This window comes from Phytophthora cinnamomi, assembly GCF_018691715.1.
Source record: "Phytophthora cinnamomi strain GKB4 chromosome Unknown Contig14, whole genome shotgun sequence".
NCBI classification, from domain to species: domain Eukaryota; phylum Oomycota; class Peronosporomycetes; order Peronosporales; family Peronosporaceae; genus Phytophthora; species Phytophthora cinnamomi.
Window position 1 is genome coordinate 2,660,633 of NW_027150947.1, and position 21,433 is coordinate 2,682,065.

General features: G+C 53.9%; 5 protein-coding genes across 5 annotated transcripts; 3 read left to right on the forward strand and 2 right to left on the reverse strand.

Annotated features, from left to right (window-relative positions):
- Nucleotides 1-11,053: 11,053 nt before the first annotated feature.
- IUM83_01524 (phd zinc finger (c3hc4 type) family protein) lies at nucleotides 11,054-14,321 on the forward strand (the record flags this gene model as incomplete). The annotated part of the gene is made up of 9 exons (XM_067925386.1): nucleotides 11,054-11,111; nucleotides 11,246-11,346; nucleotides 11,450-11,538; nucleotides 11,637-11,798; nucleotides 11,876-11,973; nucleotides 12,628-12,767; nucleotides 12,825-13,943; nucleotides 14,010-14,123; nucleotides 14,184-14,321. The coding sequence occupies 9 exons, from the start codon at nucleotides 11,054-11,056 to the stop codon at nucleotides 14,319-14,321; spliced, it is 2,019 nt and encodes a 672-aa protein (XP_067797738.1).
- A 316-nt stretch (nucleotides 14,322-14,637) lies between these two features.
- Nucleotides 14,638-16,179, reverse strand: IUM83_01525 (prenyl protein protease; the record flags this gene model as incomplete). The annotated part of the gene is made up of 8 exons (XM_067925387.1): nucleotides 14,638-14,789; nucleotides 14,872-14,976; nucleotides 15,096-15,158; nucleotides 15,231-15,299; nucleotides 15,389-15,500; nucleotides 15,571-15,816; nucleotides 15,880-15,954; nucleotides 16,054-16,179. 8 exons carry the CDS (start codon nucleotides 16,177-16,179, stop codon nucleotides 14,638-14,640), a joined length of 948 nt encoding a protein of 315 aa, XP_067797739.1.
- Nucleotides 16,180-16,337: 158 nt separating this feature from the next.
- Nucleotides 16,338-18,068, forward strand: IUM83_01526 (Angio-associated migratory cell protein; the record flags this gene model as incomplete). The annotated part of the gene is made up of 8 exons (XM_067925388.1): nucleotides 16,338-16,446; nucleotides 16,506-16,591; nucleotides 16,659-17,096; nucleotides 17,175-17,254; nucleotides 17,323-17,371; nucleotides 17,441-17,598; nucleotides 17,661-17,745; nucleotides 17,808-18,068. The coding sequence occupies 8 exons, from the start codon at nucleotides 16,338-16,340 to the stop codon at nucleotides 18,066-18,068; spliced, it is 1,266 nt and encodes a 421-aa protein (XP_067797736.1).
- Nucleotides 18,069-18,280: 212 nt separating this feature from the next.
- IUM83_01527 (putative eukaryotic initiation factor 4E) lies at nucleotides 18,281-19,269 on the reverse strand (the record flags this gene model as incomplete). The annotated part of the gene is made up of 5 exons (XM_067925389.1): nucleotides 18,281-18,296; nucleotides 18,375-18,616; nucleotides 18,688-18,862; nucleotides 18,949-19,070; nucleotides 19,171-19,269. The coding sequence occupies 5 exons, from the start codon at nucleotides 19,267-19,269 to the stop codon at nucleotides 18,281-18,283; spliced, it is 654 nt and encodes a 217-aa protein (XP_067797737.1).
- Nucleotides 19,270-19,621: 352 nt separating this feature from the next.
- Nucleotides 19,622-21,312, forward strand: IUM83_01528 (fantom protein; the record flags this gene model as incomplete). Its single annotated transcript, XM_067925390.1, has 4 exons — nucleotides 19,622-19,716; nucleotides 19,806-19,888; nucleotides 19,967-20,923; nucleotides 21,299-21,312. 4 exons carry the CDS (start codon nucleotides 19,622-19,624, stop codon nucleotides 21,310-21,312), a joined length of 1,149 nt encoding a protein of 382 aa, XP_067797599.1.
- Nucleotides 21,313-21,433: the final 121 nt, after the last annotated feature.

Sequence of the window (21,433 nt, forward strand, 5' to 3'; positions counted from 1 at the left end):
CGAACCCTCAAGGGGCTCGTTTTCGTATTCGTTGGAGAGGATTTCCTCCCCATCGAGATACATAGAGCCGCGGAACGTCTTGCTGGAGGACGTTCCGGAAATGGTGAGGGCGTACGAAGAGCAGTACGCGCTGGCGCAGCGGAAGTAACGCGAGCGCTGCGATCATCGCTAGCGCCCGAACCCTCACGTGCTAAGAACTTAGCACGGAGCTCTTTGAGACTCTCGGGCACACGGAACGACGTGTACCCGTTCAGGTCGCGGTCGCTCAAGCGTACCGCGCCTGGAAAGCACTTCGTGCACTGAAAGCCCTCGGGCACAGCGCACGGCACATTTGCCTCCTCAGCAGCAACATGAAGTTGCTCCAGCTTTCCACGCTTCGAGTACGTCTCGAAGCGATCACGCGCTTGCTTAATCCGATCACGGTAAGCACTCGGCCTCTTGTTGAAGTTCTCAACAAAGGCATTCCAACTTTGACAAAGTGCCTGCCATTCGGGCACTTTGCTGCGAGAAGAGGTCTTCTTGCTTTGAAACCATCGGAGCTCATGAAAGAGTCCGATGTAGTAATCGCGCCTTTGATGCGTTTCCGCATCAAAGTGCAGCTCGGCAGCCACAGCGTCATATTTGATGGCGCTGCATACGTACAGCGGCACCTCATTCGGAGGTACCGAGTTCCCATACCGGTCCGTGATCTCGGACGCGGACGGCATCCATGGATCGCGCGCTGCAGGCGCAGTGCGCGGAGAGCCTTGACCTTTAACATCACGCGCTGCAGGTGCAGCGCGCGGAGTACTGAGAGCCCCAGCTGAAGCGAGTGGGGTATCACTCTCAGTACGCGAACGCTTCGAACTCGAAGCGTCCGATTCGTCCCCTTCACGCGGGCGAACGTTCTTGGCGTGAGGGTCGAGCGATTCGCTCGACACTGAGTCTTTACGCTTTGAGGGCGAGTCCTCCTCGCCCTCCATGTCTTCATCGTCGTCGTCGAAGTCGACGACGTCGCCGTACTTCGCCTTCTGGCGTTCGAAGTAGTCGTCGATGGAGAGATGACTCCCCACCGACTTTGCGGACTTCTTTGAGGCGCGCTCATTGTTGAATGAGCGCGGGTTTCTTCTCCAAACGCGGAGAATTGACGAATGGTCAATTCCAAAGATTGACGTGCGGGGACCCCGCGCGTCTAACCTTATGGGGGGGATGGTGTAACGGTTACACGTACAAGTGGCTGCAAGCCACTTGTGAATTTAACAGATAGGTTATCTGTTAAACGTTTTGGATACGTCCTTACATTGGTGTAAGACACACCGATGGATACATTGAAGTGGACCACCACAGTGAGTGGTCCACACATACCCAAAGATCCTATTGGTAGAAAGCAGCATCTTTCTACCAATCAGAGACATGCATATTAGCGGGGCTCTGACAGCCAGCCGCTGCCAACCCTTTCATAGATGATAAACAGTTTTTAGCAGATTTTAGAGGAAGATCAATTTACAAACAATACAGTTCTCAATTTACCTTAAACTAGCTACTTGGAGTCTTGTCTAAGTTAACTTATATTTGTGTATTCAAATATAATTAACCTAAGTAACTACTAAGTACTTACGCTTCCTCATACACGTTGCGCAACGTGTAAGCTAAAGTAGTGAGTCAAGTTAGACCCACTACAGAAGGCGTGAGAGCGATGTGGCGGTTTTGGGTCTGTGGAGGCGTTTGAGGCTGTGGAGGGCGGTGGAGCGTGTGTGTACGGGTGAGAGGGTGCGGTGGTGGGAGCACAATGGGCATGCGAGCGGGTTTTGTATGATTTGACGTGTGCGCTTCAGGAAGGCAATTTTCGCATTTGGGTGGTGAGTGTAGTATGTCGTGCTTCTCCTATAGCTCAGTTGGTAGAGCGTGCGGCTGTTAACCTCAAGGTCGCTGGTTCAAACCCAGCTGGGAGAGCTTCTTTTGCGTCACGCACAACACACTGCTGCCCACGGACCGTTCTACCCGTTCTACCCGTTCTACCCGTTCTACCCGTTCTACTCCTTCTTGGCTTTATCGCGCGATACTCTACCACGCCTTGCTCCGTCGCCCTGCCGCCTCGCTGCTCTCGCTCTCTTTCGCGCGCGCGACATGCTCTACCCGTGTCTTAGCGCATCAGTGCTCTCACCGGTTGGCCACCCGGACGCGGCCTTCGCCATCCACCCTGGCGGATGGAAGATGGGCTGCCCAGACGCTGCGCTTGAGATTGTCCATTACCCAGCACATCACTCTCGTGGCTCGCGAGTTGTGTTGGCCACGATTGGGACCGACGCCGTCCCCAAGCGTTTGACTCGAGTTGGTCACGGCCGGCCTCGAAGTGGTGGACCTGGTCATGGTCTATATGTTGAGACGTGTCCCGCCTCCCGAAAAGTGCAGGGCGGGCCGTGAGAGCGATGATAGCGTCTGGAATCACGGCAAGAGCGCGACGCGGCGTGGGGGATGTTGAGAACCGCGCTAGAAGGCGTGAGAGCGATGTGGCGGTTTTGGGTCTGTGGAGGCGTTTGAGGCTGTGGAGGGCGGTGGAGCGTGTGTGTACGGGTGAGAGGGTGCGGTGGTGGGAGCACAATGGGCATGCGAGCGGGTTTTGTATGATTTGACGTGTGCGCTTCAGGAAGGCAATTTTCGCATTTGGGTGGTGAGTGTAGTATGTCGTGCTTCTCCTATAGCTCAGTTGGTAGAGCGTGCGGCTGGAGAGTTTCTTCTTTGCGTCACGCACAACACACTGCTGCCCACGGACCGTTCTACCCGTTCTACCCGCTTTATCGCGCGATACTCTACCACGCCTTGCTCCGTCGCCCTGCCGCCTCGCTCTTTCGCGCGCGCGACATGCTCTACCCGTGTCTTAGCGCATCAGTGCTCTCACCGGTTGGCCACCCGGACGCGGCCTTCGCCATCCACCCTGGCGGATGGAAGATGGGCTGCCCAGACGCTGCGCTTGAGATTGTCCATTACCCAGCACATCACTCTCGTGGCTCGCGAGTTGTGTTGGCCACGATTGGGACCGACGCCGTCCCCAAGCGTTTGACTCGAGTTGGTCACGGCCGGCCTCGAAGTGGTGGACCTGGTCATGGTCTATATGTTGAGACGTGTCCCGCCTCCCGAAAAGTGCAGGGCGGGCCGTGAGAGCGATGATAGCGTCTGGAATCACGGCAAGAGCGCGACGCGGCGTGGGGGATGTTGAGAACCGCGCTAGAAGGCGTGAGAGCGATGTGGCGGTTTTGGGTCTGTGGAGGCGTTTGAGGCTGTGGAGGGCGGTGGAGCGTGTGTACGGGTGAGAGGGTGCGGTGGTGGGAGCACAATGGGCATGCGAGCGGGTTTTGTATGATTTGACGTGTGCGCTTCAGGAAGGCAATTTTCGCATTTGGGTGGTGAGTGTAGTATGTCGTGCTTCTCCTATAGCTCAGTTGGTAGAGCGTGCGGCTGTTAACCTCAAGGTCGCTGGTTCAAACCCAGCTGGGAGAGCTTCTTTTGCGTCACGCACAACACACTGCTGCCCACGGACCGTTCTACCCGTTCTACCCGTCCTACTCCTTCTTGGCTTTATCGCGCGATACTCTACCACGCCTTGCTCCGTCGCCCTGCCGCCTCGCTGCTCTCGCTCTCTTTCGCGCGCGCGACATGCTCTACCCGTGTCTTAGCGCATCAGTGCTCTCACCGGTTGGCCACCCGGACGCGGCCTTCGCCATCCACCCTGGCGGATGGAAGATGGGCTGCCCAGCCGCTGCGCTTGAGATTGTCCATTACCCAGCACATCCCTCTCGCTGAAGAGCCTGGTTCGCGAGTTGTGTTGGCCACGATTGGGACCGACGCCGTCCCCAAGCGTTTGGCTCGAGTTGGTCATGGCCGGCCTCGAAGTGGTGGACCTGGTCATGGTCTATATGGTGAGACGTGTCCCGCCTCCCGAAAAGTGCAGGGCGGGCCGTGAGAGCGACGGTAGCGTCTGGAATCACGGCAAGAGCGCGACGCGGCGTGGGGGATGTTGAGAACCGCGCTAGAAGGCGTGAGAGCGATGTGGCGGTTTTGGGTTAGTGGAGTCGTTTGGAAGTTATCGTTGATATTCGTGTAGGCAAGGATAGAAACTATACAGATCGTATAACACGATGTGGGTGCAATCGACGGTTTGGATTCGCATTTGGTGCTACGCATCTACTTTAACCTTATTGGGAAGGCTGTGGTCGCGCGAAGGTTAAGACTCTGATGTTTGGAGGGCCACCACCCCCGTCATATAAAGCGGCTTGTTCGAAGCCGCAGCTGATGGATCTGTTGGCTGAGTATGTATCTACTAAATGTTTGTAATGCTGAAATCTGATAACTTCATGTGTCTATCATGTTTATTTTGTACAGATATTTGGTGAGCACCTTCGTACCGTGGGATGTTAATAGCGGTAAGCCTTCGTTTGAATCAAACCTAACTGGTTCGTAAGAACTATCCAAACGTGGGGATAACTCAGTCGCCTTACTAATCGCCCGTCATCGCTATCATTTAATATCTGATATCTTGCGGCGTAGCAATCAAAGCTATGATGCCGGCGATACATACATGCATTTCAAAGCCCGAACTGTTGATTGCTAGCCGAAACGCAAACTTGGGGAGCCGATCCTATACCAAGTTGCCCTGAGGGTTCTAATTACCATGCGGAGCAACGCCGTTCCGTGATACACTGACCAAGTCCACCACCACTTCGAGGTGGGCCGAGACCAACTCGAGTCAAACGCTTGGGGACGGCGTCGGTCCCAATCGTGGCCAACACAACTCGCGAGCCACGAGAGTGATGTGCTGGGTAATGGACAATCTCAAGCGCAGCGTCTGGGCAGCCCATCTTCCATCCGCCAGGGTGGATGGCGAAGGCCGCGTCCGGGTGGCCAACCGGTGAGAGCACTGATGCGCTAAGACACGGGTAGAGCATGTCGCGCGCGCGAAAGAGAGCGAGAGCAGCGAGGCGGCAGGGCGACGGAGCAAGGCGTGGTAGAGTATCGCGCGATAAAGCCAAGAAGGAGTAGAACGGGTAGAACGGTCCGTGGGCAGCAGTGTGTTGTGCGTGACGCAAAAGAAGCTCTCCCAGCTGGGTTTGAACCAGCGACCTTGAGGTTAACAGCCGCACGCTCTACCAACTGAGCTATAGGAGAAGCACGACATACTACACTCACCACCCAAATGCGAAAATTGCCTTCCTGAAGCGCACACGTCAAATCATACAAAACCCGCTCGCATGCCCATTGTGCTCCCACCACCGCACCCTCTCACCCGTACACACACGCTCCACCGCCCTCCACAGCCTCAAACGCCTCCACAGACCCAAAACCGCCACATCGCTCTCACGCCTTCTAGCGCGGTTCTCAACATCCCCCACGCCGCGTCGCGCTCTTGCCGTGATTCCAGACGCTATCATCGCTCTCACGGCCCGCCCTGCACTTTTCGGGAGGCGGGACACGTCTCACCATATAGACCATGACCAGGTCCACCACTTCGAGGCCGGCCATGACCAACTCGAGCCAAACGCTTGGGGACGGCGTCGGTCCCAATCGTGGCCAACACAACTCACGAGCCACGAGAGTGATGTGCTGGGTAATGGACAATCTCAAGCGCAGCGTCTGGGCAGCCCATCTTCCATCCGCCAGGGTGGATGGCGAAGGCCGCGTCCAGGTGGCCAACCGGTGAGAGCACTGATGCGCTAAGACACGGGTAGAGCATGTCGCGCGCGAGAGAGAGAGCGAGAGCAGCGAGGCGGCAGGGCGACGGAGCAAGGCGTGGTAGAGTATCGCGCGATAAAGCCAAGAAGGAGTAGGACGGGTAGAACGGGTAGAACGGTCCGTGGGCAGCAGTGTGTTGTGCGTGACGCAAAAGAAGCTCTCCCAGCTGGGTTTGAACCAGCGACCTTGAGGTTAACAGCCGCACGCTCTACCAACTGAGCTATAGGAGAAGCACGACATACTACACTCACCACCCAAATGCGAAAATTGCCTTCCTGAAGCGCACACGTCAAATCATACAAAACCCGCTCGCATGCCCATTGTGCTCCCACCACCGCACCCTCTCACCCGTACACACACGCTCCACCGCCCTCCACAGCCTCAAACGCCTCCACAGACCCAAAACCGCCACATCGCTCTCACGCCTTCTAGCGCGGTTCTCAACATCCCCCACGCCGCGTCGCGCTCTTGCCGTGATTCCAGACGCTATCATCGCTCTCACGGCCCGCCCTGCACTTTTCGGGAGGCGGGACACGTCTCAACATATAGACCATGACCAGGTCCACCACTTCGAGGCCGGCCGTGACCAACTCGAGTCAAACGCTTGGGGACGGCGTCGGTCCCAATCGTGGCCAACACAACTCGCGAGCCACGAGAGTGATGTGCTGGGTAATGGACAATCTCAAGCGCAGCGTCTGGGCAGCCCATCTTCCATCCGCCAGGGTGGATGGCGAAGGCCGCGTCCGGGTGGCCAACCGGTGAGAGCACTGATGCGCTAAGACACGGGTAGAGCATGTCGCGCGCGCGAAAGAGAGCGAGAGCAGCGAGGCGGCAGGGCGACGGAGCAAGGCGTGGTAGAGTATCGCGCGATAAAGCCAAGAAGGAGTAGGACGGGTAGAACGGGTAGAACGGTCCGTGGGCAGCAGTGTGTTGTGCGTGACGCAAAAGAAGCTCTCCCAGCTGGGTTTGAACCAGCGACCTTGAGGTTAACAGCCGCACGCTCTACCAACTGAGCTATAGGAGAAGCACGACATACTACACTCACCACCCAAATGCGAAAATTGCCTTCCTGAAGCGCACACGTCAAATCATACAAAACCCGCTCGCATGCCCATTGTGCTCCCACCACCGCACCCTCTCACCCGTACACACACGCTCCACCGCCCTCCACGGCCTAAACGCTGGAGGCGAAGATTCTGCAAAATGGATTCCGCGATGATCGAAAGATTGCACTTGACTCACAAACACTATTTTTACGTCGATCTTGAATGTGCGCACCCCGCCTAGCATACTTACACCATGGTGCCCAACTAAATCGTTTTCTCAATCAACAGTTTCCATACTCTACTGCATGTCGCGAACTTCATTCTCAATAGCGCGAATTATACTGCCAAGCTGCATATCAATTTGAGAATTTATGGAATCTTTGTCTTCGCAGTTGTCATGCTAATCACAATCACTGAAGTTCAAATCGATATCACCACCACCAAACTCATAATTATCCTCCAACGTACTAAACTCCAGGGGGAAATGCACCAAAACACATCAGACGAAACGAACGAATGACCGCCTTGTAGAGCGTATATCATGACGCTCAAAGGCCACTCATGAGCACCACTAAACGCATTTACCGTCCAACATGCGGGATGTTTTGCCTGCCGCAAAGGCGAATCCCTATCCTCCGCCGAGATTGGATATTTTCTCACATCATCTACAGCAGCAACGAAAACGGAAGCTGTATTCTGATAACCACCATCTCTTTTGTCATATAATTCCGTTAGCTTTGACATTCAGATCAGAATTTCTTATCCAGTTAGAAACAGATGCATGAAGTACAGGAACTTGATATTTGTAAAGTATAATAAGAATAAGAGAGTTTACTGAGCTCCAGCGGCAACAAGGACTGCAGAAAAAGAGAACCCAACCGGATGAAGAACTAGAGAAGCCTCACTTCCAAATTGGCCCTCCGTCTGACGGTCAACTACCTACAACTACGGACACACTGCTCAAGACAACAACATGTTGATACTGCTGAATGCTGCCCCCTGTATCTTCACACGAAATTACAGATAGATTCGTGTGACTCTGAGATAGCAGCGAAAGTGGCAAATTTGTTTCTACCACCATGCTATCTCGCGAAGAACGGTGTTGTTCCAAAACTACTGGATGCAAAGTATGCTTTACAGCAGCTTGTCATCTCGGTTTATATTATATCCTCCATCAATAGCCTTTTTGTATCTGACGTAACCGCTATCGCGTCAACTAGACCTCATTCACGCAATTCTGTTTCTCCATTCATTTCCTTAAGCCGAGAAAGCCAACGCCAAATGCTGTCCGATACGGATGTACGCGACATACTATCGATCCAGTGTTTTGCCATATTTTGTAGCTCATCATTACACGCTACACGCATCAATAGCTGAAGTGTCCTCGTAGGCCCGTACACAGTCATGGGCGTATGTAAGCGTCCACACTTCTGAGGCTCAACAACAGCTGCAAATCCACAGTACTCCACGTTCGCGCTCACCATAATCACGGCTCTTGCGTAAATCAGTAGACGCGCGACAGCGAATCAACTCAGCTGTCACGACGTCAAACGTTTCTTGAAACGATCGATCCGCGAGGACCGGATAACGATTCGACACACTAAGCCTTGCTCTAGCACTTTTGCGCAGTACTTCAGGTAAATCATTCCAAGTAAACCCTGCTTGTGCTGGTTGGGAAGCCGGATCGTTCCACATACCCGACGAACGCAGCAGAGATTTGCGGTGCAATGTCAAGTCGTCATGCTCCGGAGGAGCAACTGTTAACCAGTGGGATGCTAAATCGTACCTCACTCGCGTTTCATCAATCGTTGGTTTTGCACTCGCCAGCTCAAATGGAGAATACGGAACACCATCACCAACCACAGACAATATCCCCAATAATTTTGCATTTAAGCGTTTCGACAATTTGGGTTCGGGGTGGGCAAGCTCACGAACAGTAGAATTATTCGCAAGATTAGTCAGCTTAAGCAATGCTTCACCGTGGATACTCCTGTGCGTGCGTTTTTTTTGTATAGTGGATGACACCACCTCACTCTCGTCACCACCACCAGACTGTGGCCCGATCTGAACATTCTTGCCACTGTTGTCCTTAGCACCAGTTGAACTTGGGCGATCCTATCTTCAATCGCAACAGTCGGGCATTGACCAGCTTTGACGACCTCGAGAAATGTAGTCAACGATTTCGCTAGCGCTGTATGTACGCTAGTACGCACGATTTGGCAATATCGCATTTTACATGCTCGCGCAATTCTTTAGCGAGGGCGGTGATGCGACGACGCAGCTGCTCACGCTTTGGAAGCGGCACATTCACATGCTCCAAGACCTGGGTGATATACACGACGAAGTCAATTCAGCCTTGGTCTTCGATAATAATGAGAGGACGAAAACTCCCTGCAACCCATTGAGCAAGAAACTTGTTCAGCTGCGGCTTCTCCTCGCTAGTAATTTCACTTAACTCGTTTGCGGCATCCTCAAATGTCCCATCCAGACTGCGGCCTCACGTTGAGCTTGAGCGAATTTTGCCATAGAGCTCTTTCTCGTGAAACTTTTTCATGTGGGGCAAGACTTGACGATTTGAGATCTTAAAGGGAATCGACATGCTCGATACGCGAACGCAGCGTGTTCATTCTTAAAGTTAGGCGATAGGTGCAAAACGTTTCGGCAGCAGCGGGTCGAATAAACTACCAAAGCGCGAGGCGATGCTGGTATCGCGTGACAAAGATATGGGGCGAAGGGGTCTCCAAATAGTTTGCTGGTTGTGTTGGAACCCTCAACGCTTGGATACGAGGAGCTGAGGTCGATGCCGGGCCTTGGCGACTACCAGTTGGGCGACGGCACACGCTGCGCCGATTAGAAGGTGACGACTTTTGCTTCGCTTAGCGCTGGGGAGGCATATCCGGCGCTGCCTGCGTTGGCTTGGCGGGGAATCGCGAGGAGAAGGACTGCAAAGTCTCGGCTGCTTACGCTGGCGTGCAGGATGAGCTCGGTTACTTGGGGATACTGGAGGCGGTAATTCCGCCTGCGTTGATGGTGGCAAACTCCCGGGGTTGAGCGCAGGTCTGGCTTGGATGATAGCTTCGTCTTCACCGCGGATTTCCAGCATCTCGTGCAGGGTGGTCGCATGGACTAGAGGGGTTGAAGAATGCGCGGTGCTGCTTGAAGACCCCGCTACCAGGTCCACCTGGCGTACGTCTGCTTGGGGAACACTCGGCAAATCTCGGGAGGTCTGAAAGATCCATTAACATGAGATTTGTAAGGTATACAATGACATGGATATGAATACTGCGACAGTTTAGAGCAGTTTAGACTTTGTTTGCAAGCTCATCTGAGTTTTAAGGTTGGCAAAGTTTCCGAGGCGGATGCATCTCGGATATTATTTAAAGACCCCGATATTAACGAAGCCATATAAAAACGAAAAGTCGCGCTATCACGAAATATGCCAAAAAAAGGTACGAACTTTGACTTGAGCTCAGCGCTGTAAGTCTCAGCATAAAACTCCTCGTTGAAAAAAAAATCGTCGACACGAGTCTGAATTACTATGGGCTGAAATAGGGAATGTTAGTACAAAAAGAAACTGATGTATTATATAGATTACTACTACAGTAGCGGGAGAGGTCGATGTCGTATTCGCGTTTGGCGCACCCCTTGCGTCTGTTTCGCAGTGGAGCTGAATGCCGTACTGGTGATCTCCAATGTGAAAAAGTAGCAACGCAGAGTGTTTGCCGTTGCAACTCCCTGTTGAGTCTAGCTAACAATCGTGTCCATAACGATCAATTACGAAGCTTAAGTCCATTTCTCCCAGCCAACGTCCGGACCGGTACCATACTGGATTTGCCGATGACGCCAATAAAACTTCGTCACCACCGGCTCGCCACCAGTGTACTGGTACGGCCGCCGCGGTCCACAATAAACCCTTGGGGCATACAATAGTGGTGACTTTGGCCAATAGCACTGTAATTAATATCCAGCGATCTGCTGTATTAGTATTTTAGTTATAATACTACCTATCTTGCATGTTGATCGGTCCATGCTCTCTGAAAGACCCCCTTCAAAACGATCGTTCAGTATGCCTATGTGGTGCACACCACAAGTAGTTTCGCAGTCAGCAGCGCAGTCGGACCACTCTTCCAAAGCGACGAGCGAGACAGATCCGGAGATCCGCCGACGTGCGCGCACGCCTTCCTCTCTCCGTCTGCGCCAGCACCCACCACAGGAGCAAGCGCAGTAGCCAGATCTGACACCTACCCGCGGCCTCGAACCACTGGCGCGCTGCTCAGGTCAGTCGGACGGCGGCGGGAGTCATGACCAAGGAACGGATAAGCTCGGCGGAGCTGGCGCTGCGCAAGGAGGAGTACTACGGTGAGAGAGCGTGCGATATACATACTTCAGCACGTACACACGTTGCTGCCGCTCTATTAGCAGCCGGAAGCTCTGCGTGAGGTCTTGACTGAGTGCTGACCAGTTCGTGTATCCGCTACGTGTCGCCATTGCAGAGCTGCTGGCCACCAGTGACAGCGCGCTCCGAGATGTGCTCAACCAGAGGGGCGGGCTCGTGCTCGCCCGCGTCGGTCGATACCAGCCCTGGCCTGCGAGGGTACGTGCGCTGGACGCCCTCTATTGTCGTTCTTTGTCTTTGCGCGCCCAGGGCAAGTGGATGGCGCGTCGATCTGACGGGTTTTCTCCTTGGCGTCGTGCAGTTTAGCGAGCCAGGAGAGTTCGCCAAGATGGCGCGGTACCGGGCCAAGAAAGGCCAAGCGTGTGTCTACTTCTTCGGCAGCAGGAACTAGTACGTGGCGCAAACTGTGGTGCTCGACAGGATTACTGGTTGAAAGCGCTGTGAAGACTGACCAAACTGCTTATTGTGGTGTTTCACGACTGCTGCAGTGGTTGGGTCTCGAAATCGTCCATCCAGTCCTTCCCGGAAGATCTGACGACTCTGACGGGGTCCAACAAATACAACCAGGCTCTCATCCAAGAAGCGTTGGACGAAGCTAAGTTCGTAATGGATGTGACGGACGAAATAGGCAAGCGCTTCTTTGACCGCATGTGAGTGATTTCGCTTCTGGACTCCATAGGTGTTTTACCCCCGTGCAATTTCTTATGTGTCTTGTTTTCAATGATAGTATGGAGCGCAAGGAGGAAGCTGTCGATTTGCCGTGCGAACGCTGCAATCGAGTGGACGACCACTACTCGCTTCTTATCTTGTGCGACGGCAAAAACTGTAAGCGAGAGTACCATATGAACTGTTTGAGCCCGCCGTTGGTGGCGATCCCGCCTGGAGATTGGTTTTGCCCAGACTGCGAAAAAGAGAAGGAGAAAGAGCAAGAAAGAGCTCGCGAGAAGGAGCAGTTGAAGCGTGCGAAGGCAGAAGCGGTGGATAAACCAGACTCCAACGTTACGGAAGAGAATTGTCTCGATGGAGAAGCGCCGCTAGCCAAGACTCCTTCTGCAAAGAAGACGAAGAAGCACAAACATAAATCCAGGGACGGCACGATGAAGCGCCGCTTGGCGTCCACTTCTCCTGATAGACTCGGGGGCTTGAAAAAGCCTCGTGCTCGTCGTTCATCGTCTCGGGAAGTATCGCCACCCCCAAGAGCGGCACCGAAACGTTTGGATGGAAGGAAAAAGAAGCCGTCTCAAATTTCGATTCCTAACAGCCGAGCTCAACTTTTGTCCGACCCAGATAGCGGGACTGCTGACGACGAGCAGCGATCAGAGGAGAAATGTATGCTTTGCGGTTTTGGAGGAGAGTTGATCGTGTGCGAATTTCCAGCGTGCACCAAGGTTTACCATCAATTTTGTTTGGGTGCCTACCCGTTTCCAAAAGACGAAGACGCAACTTGGTATTGCCCCCGGCACACATGCGCGTTGACAGGGGAAAAAGAACTCTGTGACGACGGTGAGAAGACAACGAGTAATCTGAAACATCCATCTCCTCGCAAGGTTAACGTCAAAAATGTACTATGGAAGTGCAATCAGTGCCCTCTCGCGATAACGGAAGAAGCTCTGCCTGAGGTAAGTTGCTAAGCTCGTATAATCGGTCATTGCATTGGGTATTGACGTTGTGTTTAGCTCCCACAGGGACAAATTTTCTCCAAGAAATCGCGGACATTTATGTGTCCTAATTGCTATCTCAACGCACCAGCTAAGGTCCAGCTTGCCAAAAGACTGGAAAAGATCTGGTCAACGTTGGCAACAAATCGACAAGGAACGCCGCTCTGCGGACCTCTGTTGTGTGGTGTGGACCCTGTGGATGGACAATCTGAGGACACTCGAACGCAATTGGATTTATTCAAGATTCTTGCAAAAATTCGTCGATTGGATTATGAAGAATCAGCCGCATTTTCGCGCGATATTGACGAGGTTGTGGCCAACGCTCTCGATCTTATTGCCAACCGCTCATACCCGCTGATGGAAGCAGCAAAAACATTGAAAATCATTCGCAACGAGCAATTTGCAATTCACCAGCAAAAGCTGAATTTTCTGGATGGCAAAATTCGGCGTCTTCACACTGATAGAGAAAATGGACGCGACGACGACGATAACGATTTGGTGGATGCGGAGACGAAGTGGCCTCTGCGATGGCGCCAGGAATGTGGGCCATTTGAAGACAAGTATTACGCACGTTTGGATGCTAAGTCGCTGGAAGAGTGGACAGCCCTTGTTTCAGCCGCGCCATTGTATGCAAGCGGGGACGAATTCGATGGTCGAAGTGGTATCGGATCTTACATGAGTGATGAGTTAAGTGAAGGCGAAGATGCATCTCCGCAAAACTTAGGGTCGGTACGAAGCAGGAGCCCGTCATTAGGCTCTGTGAATGAGCTGTCTGGCCCTCCAGCTGCAACTCGTGTGGGATCAGGTCTTAGCTTGTCGGAAGGAATGGATGTGATGATAGCCTTCGATGATTTGTCAAAACCAGGTTCTGGCAACCAGAAACGAAGGTTTGGTGGTGATCAAACGAAAGAACTCGACAACATGGATGCCCGCGAGTTTTTCCTTTCACCCTCGACCAGCGAGATGCAGCACATGTTTGATCAACAGTCTACGCTCCTGCGCAGCGCATTAGAGGCGCATTCGACATTGCAACGATCATGGCTTATCAGTCAGCAAGATATGTTAGGTCTTGGTGGACGTGGGGGATTCTCTGTTGGCGAAGGTAGACTTGCTGCAGAACTACGACTGGCGAACAAGGTACACATGATTTGTAGTCGTTTTTGCGAACTGATCCATTGATCTCAACTTTATTTTGTGGCCCAGAATCTGCGACAACGATTACGGAACAAAGACAAACTAGTTGATCAATTAACTTCGGATCACATGGCGCTGCGAGCAGAGGTGATTAACCTTCAGCGAGAACTTTCTCAAAGCAAGGTAAGGCAACAGCAGTATGATTTAGACAAGGGATTTTGTTTAACGGTTATGTTTTGACAGATCCGTGCCAGAGAGCTGGAGGAACGGGTCGCTACGGCTGGAGAAGGTAGTGTTGTCAACAGCAAGGCTGTTGTGTCCAATGGAGAAACCGCAGCCACGCCAGATCGAAGTACGGATGAGGAGCACATGTTCCAGTAAACTCAGTGCTAGCTTCGCTCCACAAAAAGGTGGTATTTCTTTACGGGGTCTGGCTGTTAGTGCACTCTTCGCGCGTCTGAGGGTTCCCAGCATCGACGAGGGACACAGTCAGCGCGAAGAACTCCAGGGGTGGGCCCCAAGTAAATGGCAATATTATGTGAACAGCAACCGCGCCATTGTTGTAAGTAGTGCGGTGGTCTTACGCTCTCGGTTAATGAAATGCTCTATAGTGTGTGCTGTCCACTGCGGATACAATGCGAGGAGAGGACACATGCCTCAGCGCTGTGCCTCAGCACCGTTTTGTAGGGGTCGGATCTTAAAGAGTTTCCGAGTACCCGAACACAAACTCGTGCTCTACTGGAGAAGCAGTCATGTTCCACATCTCCGCTGAGTAGATAGCTGGCTCCGTCAGTGGCATTAGGAGAAGCGAGAAACCGTAGATGCCGAAGAAATAAGCCCCGAGGAGTACTTCAAAAGTCCAGACACAGACCTCATACATGTCAGCACTCGTCGTTACCCTCGTCGCTACAAAATCTTCGAAGTAACTCACCTAATCGATAAGGATGCAGCGAGCTCTCCGGGTTGAAGAAAGAAAGGTCTGGAAACCCCATGACGTTGCAAAAGACGTGGACAAGGAAAATTGACGCGAAGTGTCCTGCCATAACCAAACGAATTAGAAGCACGCCAATGTGAGATGACGAGCACAAGCAACATCTACAGCAGCAATCAGCTCGAAGAGCGCAATGCGCAAGAAAAACAAAAAATCGAGCCCACCTGTTCTCAAGAAGATGAAGGTAGCGTATGCTCCGAAAAGCGACGTGTAGATGAGTTGAAAGCCTGTACAACAATTCATAACCGTGTGAGACATCCTCAGGACAGTACTGCGTGGTACCAACGAAAGACCCTTACCAACAGTCAACGCAGCGTCCTTGGGAGACCGGCCATGCCGCACATACTCCATGAAGTGGTGTAGGTGGGCTAAACGCAACGAGCGCAAAACACACAATATCAACAGTAAGCCCTCAAGCCCGCACTTCAAATTCTGATTGTGCCTCCTCCTTCCCTACCTGCTCCAAACATCAGTGGGCTGCCCAAAATGATCTGCTTGACAGTGAATTCCGCGCATACGAGCAGCGGGACCATGCAGCTCCGGAACACGAACTCTTCCGTCAGCGGGCCCTGCAGTCAGCACGCACAGCCCAGTCAGCACACCTCAAGTGTGCCAGCTCCTCCTCCTCTGTTTCCGTACCAGGACGTAAGTGCGCAGCGACGGCAGCCGGTCGTGCGTGATTGAGTAGTACAGAGCCGAGTTCTTGATGGCGAACCACAGCCCGTTGGAGTGGAACTGCTTCGACACGTTCAGCAGGCGCAGCGCGTTGGCCAGCAGCGAGCCCGTGAACAGCACGGCCGTCATGAAGAGCGGGATGACGACGGCCTGCAGCAGCCCCTCCCAGCGGATGCCCAGCCACTGCGCGAACGACATGCTCGCCTCGTCCTGCGCAACAGTCCGTCACTGCATCAGCCCCAGCCTCCAGCAACAGGCCGACCTTGCACGTACGTGATCGTAGAAGACCGCCAGCACGAACGGGCAGATGGCGCAGAAGATGCAGATCAGCAGGAAGCGCGCCAGAATCTGCAGCAGGCAGCCACCGACCAAGAGAGAGAGAGAGAGAGAGAGACAGAGTCAGAGGACAGCGGAGACCGAGAGCTGTGCTGCTGGCCCAGCGCGTACGTGCGTGGGGTGGTCGCGCGGCAGCCGCCGGATCGCCTGGGGCAGCGTGTACAGCACGCCGACGTAGGCCGCCGCCATGCAGGAGCAGGCGACGACGGCCGTCGTGGCGGTCACACTGAATCGCATCTTTCCAGAGTGCGCCGCCGCAGACTGTAGTGCTCTAAAGTGGCAGACGGCGATTGGCCTAAATACCTATCATTTTCGACGAATCAGACGCCGGCGCCAGATGCCCAACCAATTTGACAACCTCGGTACTACCTACCTCACTGTATCAGACCGCAGCCATGGCCGACACGCACATGACGGACGCCAACGCGCCCGAGGAGACGGAGATCGAGGTCATCACGGCCGAGGAGACAACGCAGGAGTTCGACATCGGCGAGGCCCCGCAAGGTGCAGTAGCAGCAGCAGGAGCATCGCTGGAACCCTCGGACTGACTGACGTTGACGCAGACGACGATGAGGACGCCATGGAGGACGAAGACGACGACGGCAAGATCTCGGCCGAGGATGCCGACGTGCGCGACGACGCGGAGATGGTAGGAACCTTTTTTCTTCTTGTTGTGCAATGGAGACTCGTGTCTGAGGGAGGATGGCTACATTTAGGTCTTCAACAAGCACTCGGGCCCCGTGTACTCGGTCAGGGTGAACCCGGTGGACCCACGCATCGTCATCACTGGCGGAGGCGACGACGTCGCTGTCATCTGGAACCGCGAGGACGGCAACGTGCTATACACGCTGGCGGGCCATCAGGACTCCGTGGTGAGCGTGGACTTCAGCTTCGACGGCAAGTACGCGGCCACCGGCGGCTACGACGGCGTCGTTAAGATCTGGGACGTTGCTACCGGCGGCTTGGTGCAGAACCTGGAGGGACCATCGCAGGAGGTCGAGTGGGTCTGCTGGCACAAGAAGGGCAACGTGGTGCTGGCGGGCTCTGGCGACGGCACTGTGTGGATGTGGCTGGCCACCACGGGCGAGTGCATGCATGTGTTCGCCGGACACGAGGATGGTGTCACGTGTGGCTCGTTCACGGGCTCTGGAAAGGTGCGTGTGGGCTGGTGTCATGCTGTCTAGTTAATTTGTTGGCGTCGTCTTAACGCTTCATTGCTCGATGCGTTGCAGATGATCGTGACTGGCAGCTCCGATGCGACGGTGCGCGTGTGGAACCCGAAGACGGGTGAATGCAACCACGTTTTCCGGGGGTACGCTTTTGTCTATTTTGCTGAATGTTGCAGTATTGTCTTACACTTCACTTGCTGTGATTCAACAGCCACGACTTCCACGAAGGCCCTGTGACGTTTGTCGCCTGCCACCCGAGCGTGCGTAATCCAATTCCAAGAATTTAATATGACACACTGGGGTATTGACCGTGCTTTGCTTGTAAACAGCAACCACTGGCGCTTTCGGGCTCGCAAGATGGCACTGCCCGCCTTATCCAAGTCCAGACGAAGCGTGTCCTCGCAACACTTTCGCACGATGGTGTCGACGCTAGTGTCGCTGGCACTGTCAATGATACCTCGACTGCAACGGAGAACTCCGTGGAGTGGTGTGTGCCAATTGCTGTACTTGACATTGGCTACTTTGCTAACAAAGCGCTTTGTGACGCAGCGGCGGATTTTGCAACACGATGAACTGGGCGGCTACAGGCTGCCTTGGTGGATACTTGCGCATCTGGGACTTGGCGACGAACCAGGTAACTTTTTGTGACGCGCTATCATTATCTTTGATGAAATTAATCCTAACAGCTCGATGCAGTGCCGTCACGTTTGCCGCCACCCTGCCGGTGTGATCAAGCTCCTGTGGCACCCCATGCACCCGATCGTGTACTCGTGCACGGTAGAGGGCCTGATCTACGTCTGGGACGCCCGGACAGGACAACTCATGAAGACGCTGGCTGGACACACCGACATGGTGCTCGATATGACCTTCATCCCCGCCTTCGAAGGCAACCCTGTCGCTGGGCTTCTAACGGCGAGCGACGACGAGTCTGTGCGGCTCTTTCGCGTGGACAACTAGGCGAAGGTTTTAAACACGATGTACATGTTGAAACACGCACAGTTCGTCTGCTTTGTTGTTCTTCATCCGCTACTGTCACGATACAGCCGGCGAATGCTTGAAGCAAGACTGAAGGTGTCGAATGTTCAAAATGCTGTATGAATTGCATATACTGCAGATCTCTACTACGCGAATGTGAAACTAACCGTGCGCTCGATTACATCGGCGTTGAGTTACGCCTCATACAATCTAACACAGCGACAAATACCAGCAACACACATTAGCCTCATGAACATCGTAGCGAATATCTGATAATGGCACACGTACACTTCGTTCTGGAAACTGGATCCACTGGCCGCAGCGTCGGCGTGCGACTGGTACTTGAGCGTTTCGTTCTTGCCAAGGTCAACGAGCGCCTGACGGAAGCCCCGTCCAATAGCCTTCTGGCGGTCCTCAGCGTTAGCTGTTGCGCTCCAGATGGCGATACGGTCCTGCGCCTTGCGCACACTAACTACAGCGCCGCAGACGTCGTCCTCGTCCTGCAGCGTCTCGCCGATCAGCGAAAGCATCTGCAATGGATCCACAACCACGTCAGCGCCCACACAGACCATCGTTGCCATCAGTGTTGCAACGAACGTACCACGTAGAGCCAGCACTCATCTAGTCGCGCTTTCCGCGAGCGAGGGTTGGTGAAAATCCACTTGCCACCCTTGGCGTTGATGGGGTCCTCCCACATGGGTCGGATGCCCTCCTTAAACAAGTGGTAGTTGCTGCCGATCGAGAGCTTCGTGGGCGCCAGGATGTTGTTGTACAGGCTGCCAGTCACCAGAAATCCACGCCAGAGTCAACGTCCGCCACACACTACGCCACATCCAGCATGCCAAAGCTGCTGCGCACGTACCACCAAAAGTCCTCCACCGTGCTGAAGGTGTAGACGTTCTTGAGGTTCTCCTCCCAGGACTCGGTCGAGTGGCGCTTCTTCGGGTTGTCGTACCACAGCACCCAGCGGTTCTGCAGCGGGTGCTGCTCCCCATCCACACACAAAGCACAAGACGCGTATATACAACAAGGCGCGTCAGCCACCGGTATCTTCATTCAGTCAGTCACAGTCGGTCGTAGTCACCTTGGTGGCCACGTCGTCCACGGTGGCGGGGACGGCGACCGCCGCGTCCTTGTGCTCCTCGGCTGGCTGGGGCTCCTTCACGTTCTTCTGCTCGCTCATGCTGCTGCTGTCTGTGCTGCTGTGTGCGTGCGTGTGTGTGTGTAGACTGGTCGGGCGTTGGCTGCTGCTGCGGGCGTCGAGGAGCTCTCGGCGGTCGGCGACGCTGCGCTGTTGGTTCTCTTTCTGGTGGCGATTGATGAGCTCTCCCTCGGCGGTTGGTTGGCTCAAAAAGAAATGGCACTAAAGCGAACAGTGACGTCAGCAGCCCTAGCCCCGCTGCAGCCACTCCTCACTTGATCTTTGTATGCCCGGAAGTTTCCTTTTTGCCTTCAACCTGCATTCCGCATTCCGCACTCCGCACTCCGCACTCCGCACTCCGCACTGGGCGACTCGGCGCCGGAACGCTGCGGCTATGCCGAGCGAGTATGAGGACAAGTACCTGCTGCTGCGCGATGAGAACACGGAGCTAAAGAAGAAGAAGAATGAGCAGGAGGCCACCATCAAGCGGTGCGCCGCTGGGCAGGCAGCTCTGCGTCTTGTGCCAGGATCCCAGCTAATCTTTTATTTATTTATTTTATTATTATTATTATTATCAGGATGTACACGAAGTTGGCGATGATCGAGGAGAAGCTCACCAAGAAGCGGCAGGGCGAAGGGAAGAGCAACCAGGAGAACCCAGGTACACGCAGACAGACTAGGCTTTGGTGTCGTTACGTATCTTGCTAATTTTTTGTTTTATTTTGTTTTATTCCTGCAGAGACCGGCGGTAATAAAGCTGCTGTTCTCCCTGTGAGACGAGACCTGGACACGGAGAAGTTCATATCTGCCCTGAAGAGCGAGAACGCTGCGTTGCGGAAGAAGAACCAGGCGCTGATGGAGAAGAATCGCTGGCTGGAGGAGCAGTGTCGCCAGTCCAGCTCCTTGAAGCGACTGGGCAGTGGCTCTGCTGCGGCAACTCGACCGTCGGCGCAGAAGCGACCCCCTCCTGCTCGGAGCACGCCTAGTAGCGGGGTGGGCTTCGCAGGGAACACGCTGGAGAAGCAGGCCGAAAGCGCGCGGAAGTTACACCGAGACACGTTCTCAGGAGACTTGGAGGTAGCGCTGAAGAAGCGGCTGGTGATTGTAGAAAAACAGTTGATGAAGCTACAAGCGGAAAATGAGCAACTGCGGTCGCATAGCAGTCGATTGCAGCTAAAGCCAAGACGAGACAACAATGAGGACTCTGGGCCAAGCGATGGCGAAGATGACGAAGCAGGAGATAATAACAAAGAAACGACTACCTTAGAGCTGGACCAGATGAAGCGAGAGCTACGCGACCGCCAAGTCCAGCTAGCGATTTTGAATGCCCGCTACGAAAACTTGGAGGCCAATGCGCTGGCAGAGCGTGAAATTCAGGAGAAAACGCTGGGGCAAATGGAGCAGATGAATCGCCAGGTGCATAAGCTTCGAACCCAGTTGCAGGACGCAATGATGGAAAAAGAAGAATTGGAGATTCGCATAATGAAAGCTGGGGACCAGGAGAAGGACATCGCGTTGCTGCGTGAACAAAATCGCCGCTTGGAGGAGCGAATGACTTCGCTTTGTGAGAGCCCATTTATCAACGACGCCTTTCAGCGGAAGGAACGTATTGATAAACTTTTCGATTTAGAGAAGTTGACGCAAGAACAAAAAGCGACAATATCTCACATGACAGAAGAAAATCAGAAACTACAAGGTGTCATTCGTGAATTACAGAGCAGTATCAAACAGCTGAAGCAGGCAAAGGATCGCGTAGAGCAGGATTTAGCGCAAATGGCCCACCATTTGATGGAGGAAAGAAATGCAAGAAGCCTTGAAGCCATAAAATCAACGGCTGGCAGTGTGCCAGTGCTGGTACCGAGACCGGAGCCTTTGGTCATCGTCCGCCCGCATACACCGGAACCACAGCACCAACCTCCTGAAAAGCGAGACGCATGCTCCTCGCCTGTGAATAACAATGCATCACCCGGAAGAGGGCCAGCTCCGATGCTAACCGTGTACGTATGTTGTTGTAGTCGTTCAAGATTGAGGGTGCATGCACTGATTTTTTCTGTGGTGCCCGCTTTTGTAGAGGTGGAGGCGTAGTAAGTCGCAAATATGGAGACCTCCCTTCAGCTAAAAGTTTCCTCGGACCGGATGATGACTCCAGTGTGAAGCACCTGCGGAATCGTGTACACGTTCTCCAAATCGCGCACTTAAAGTCGAT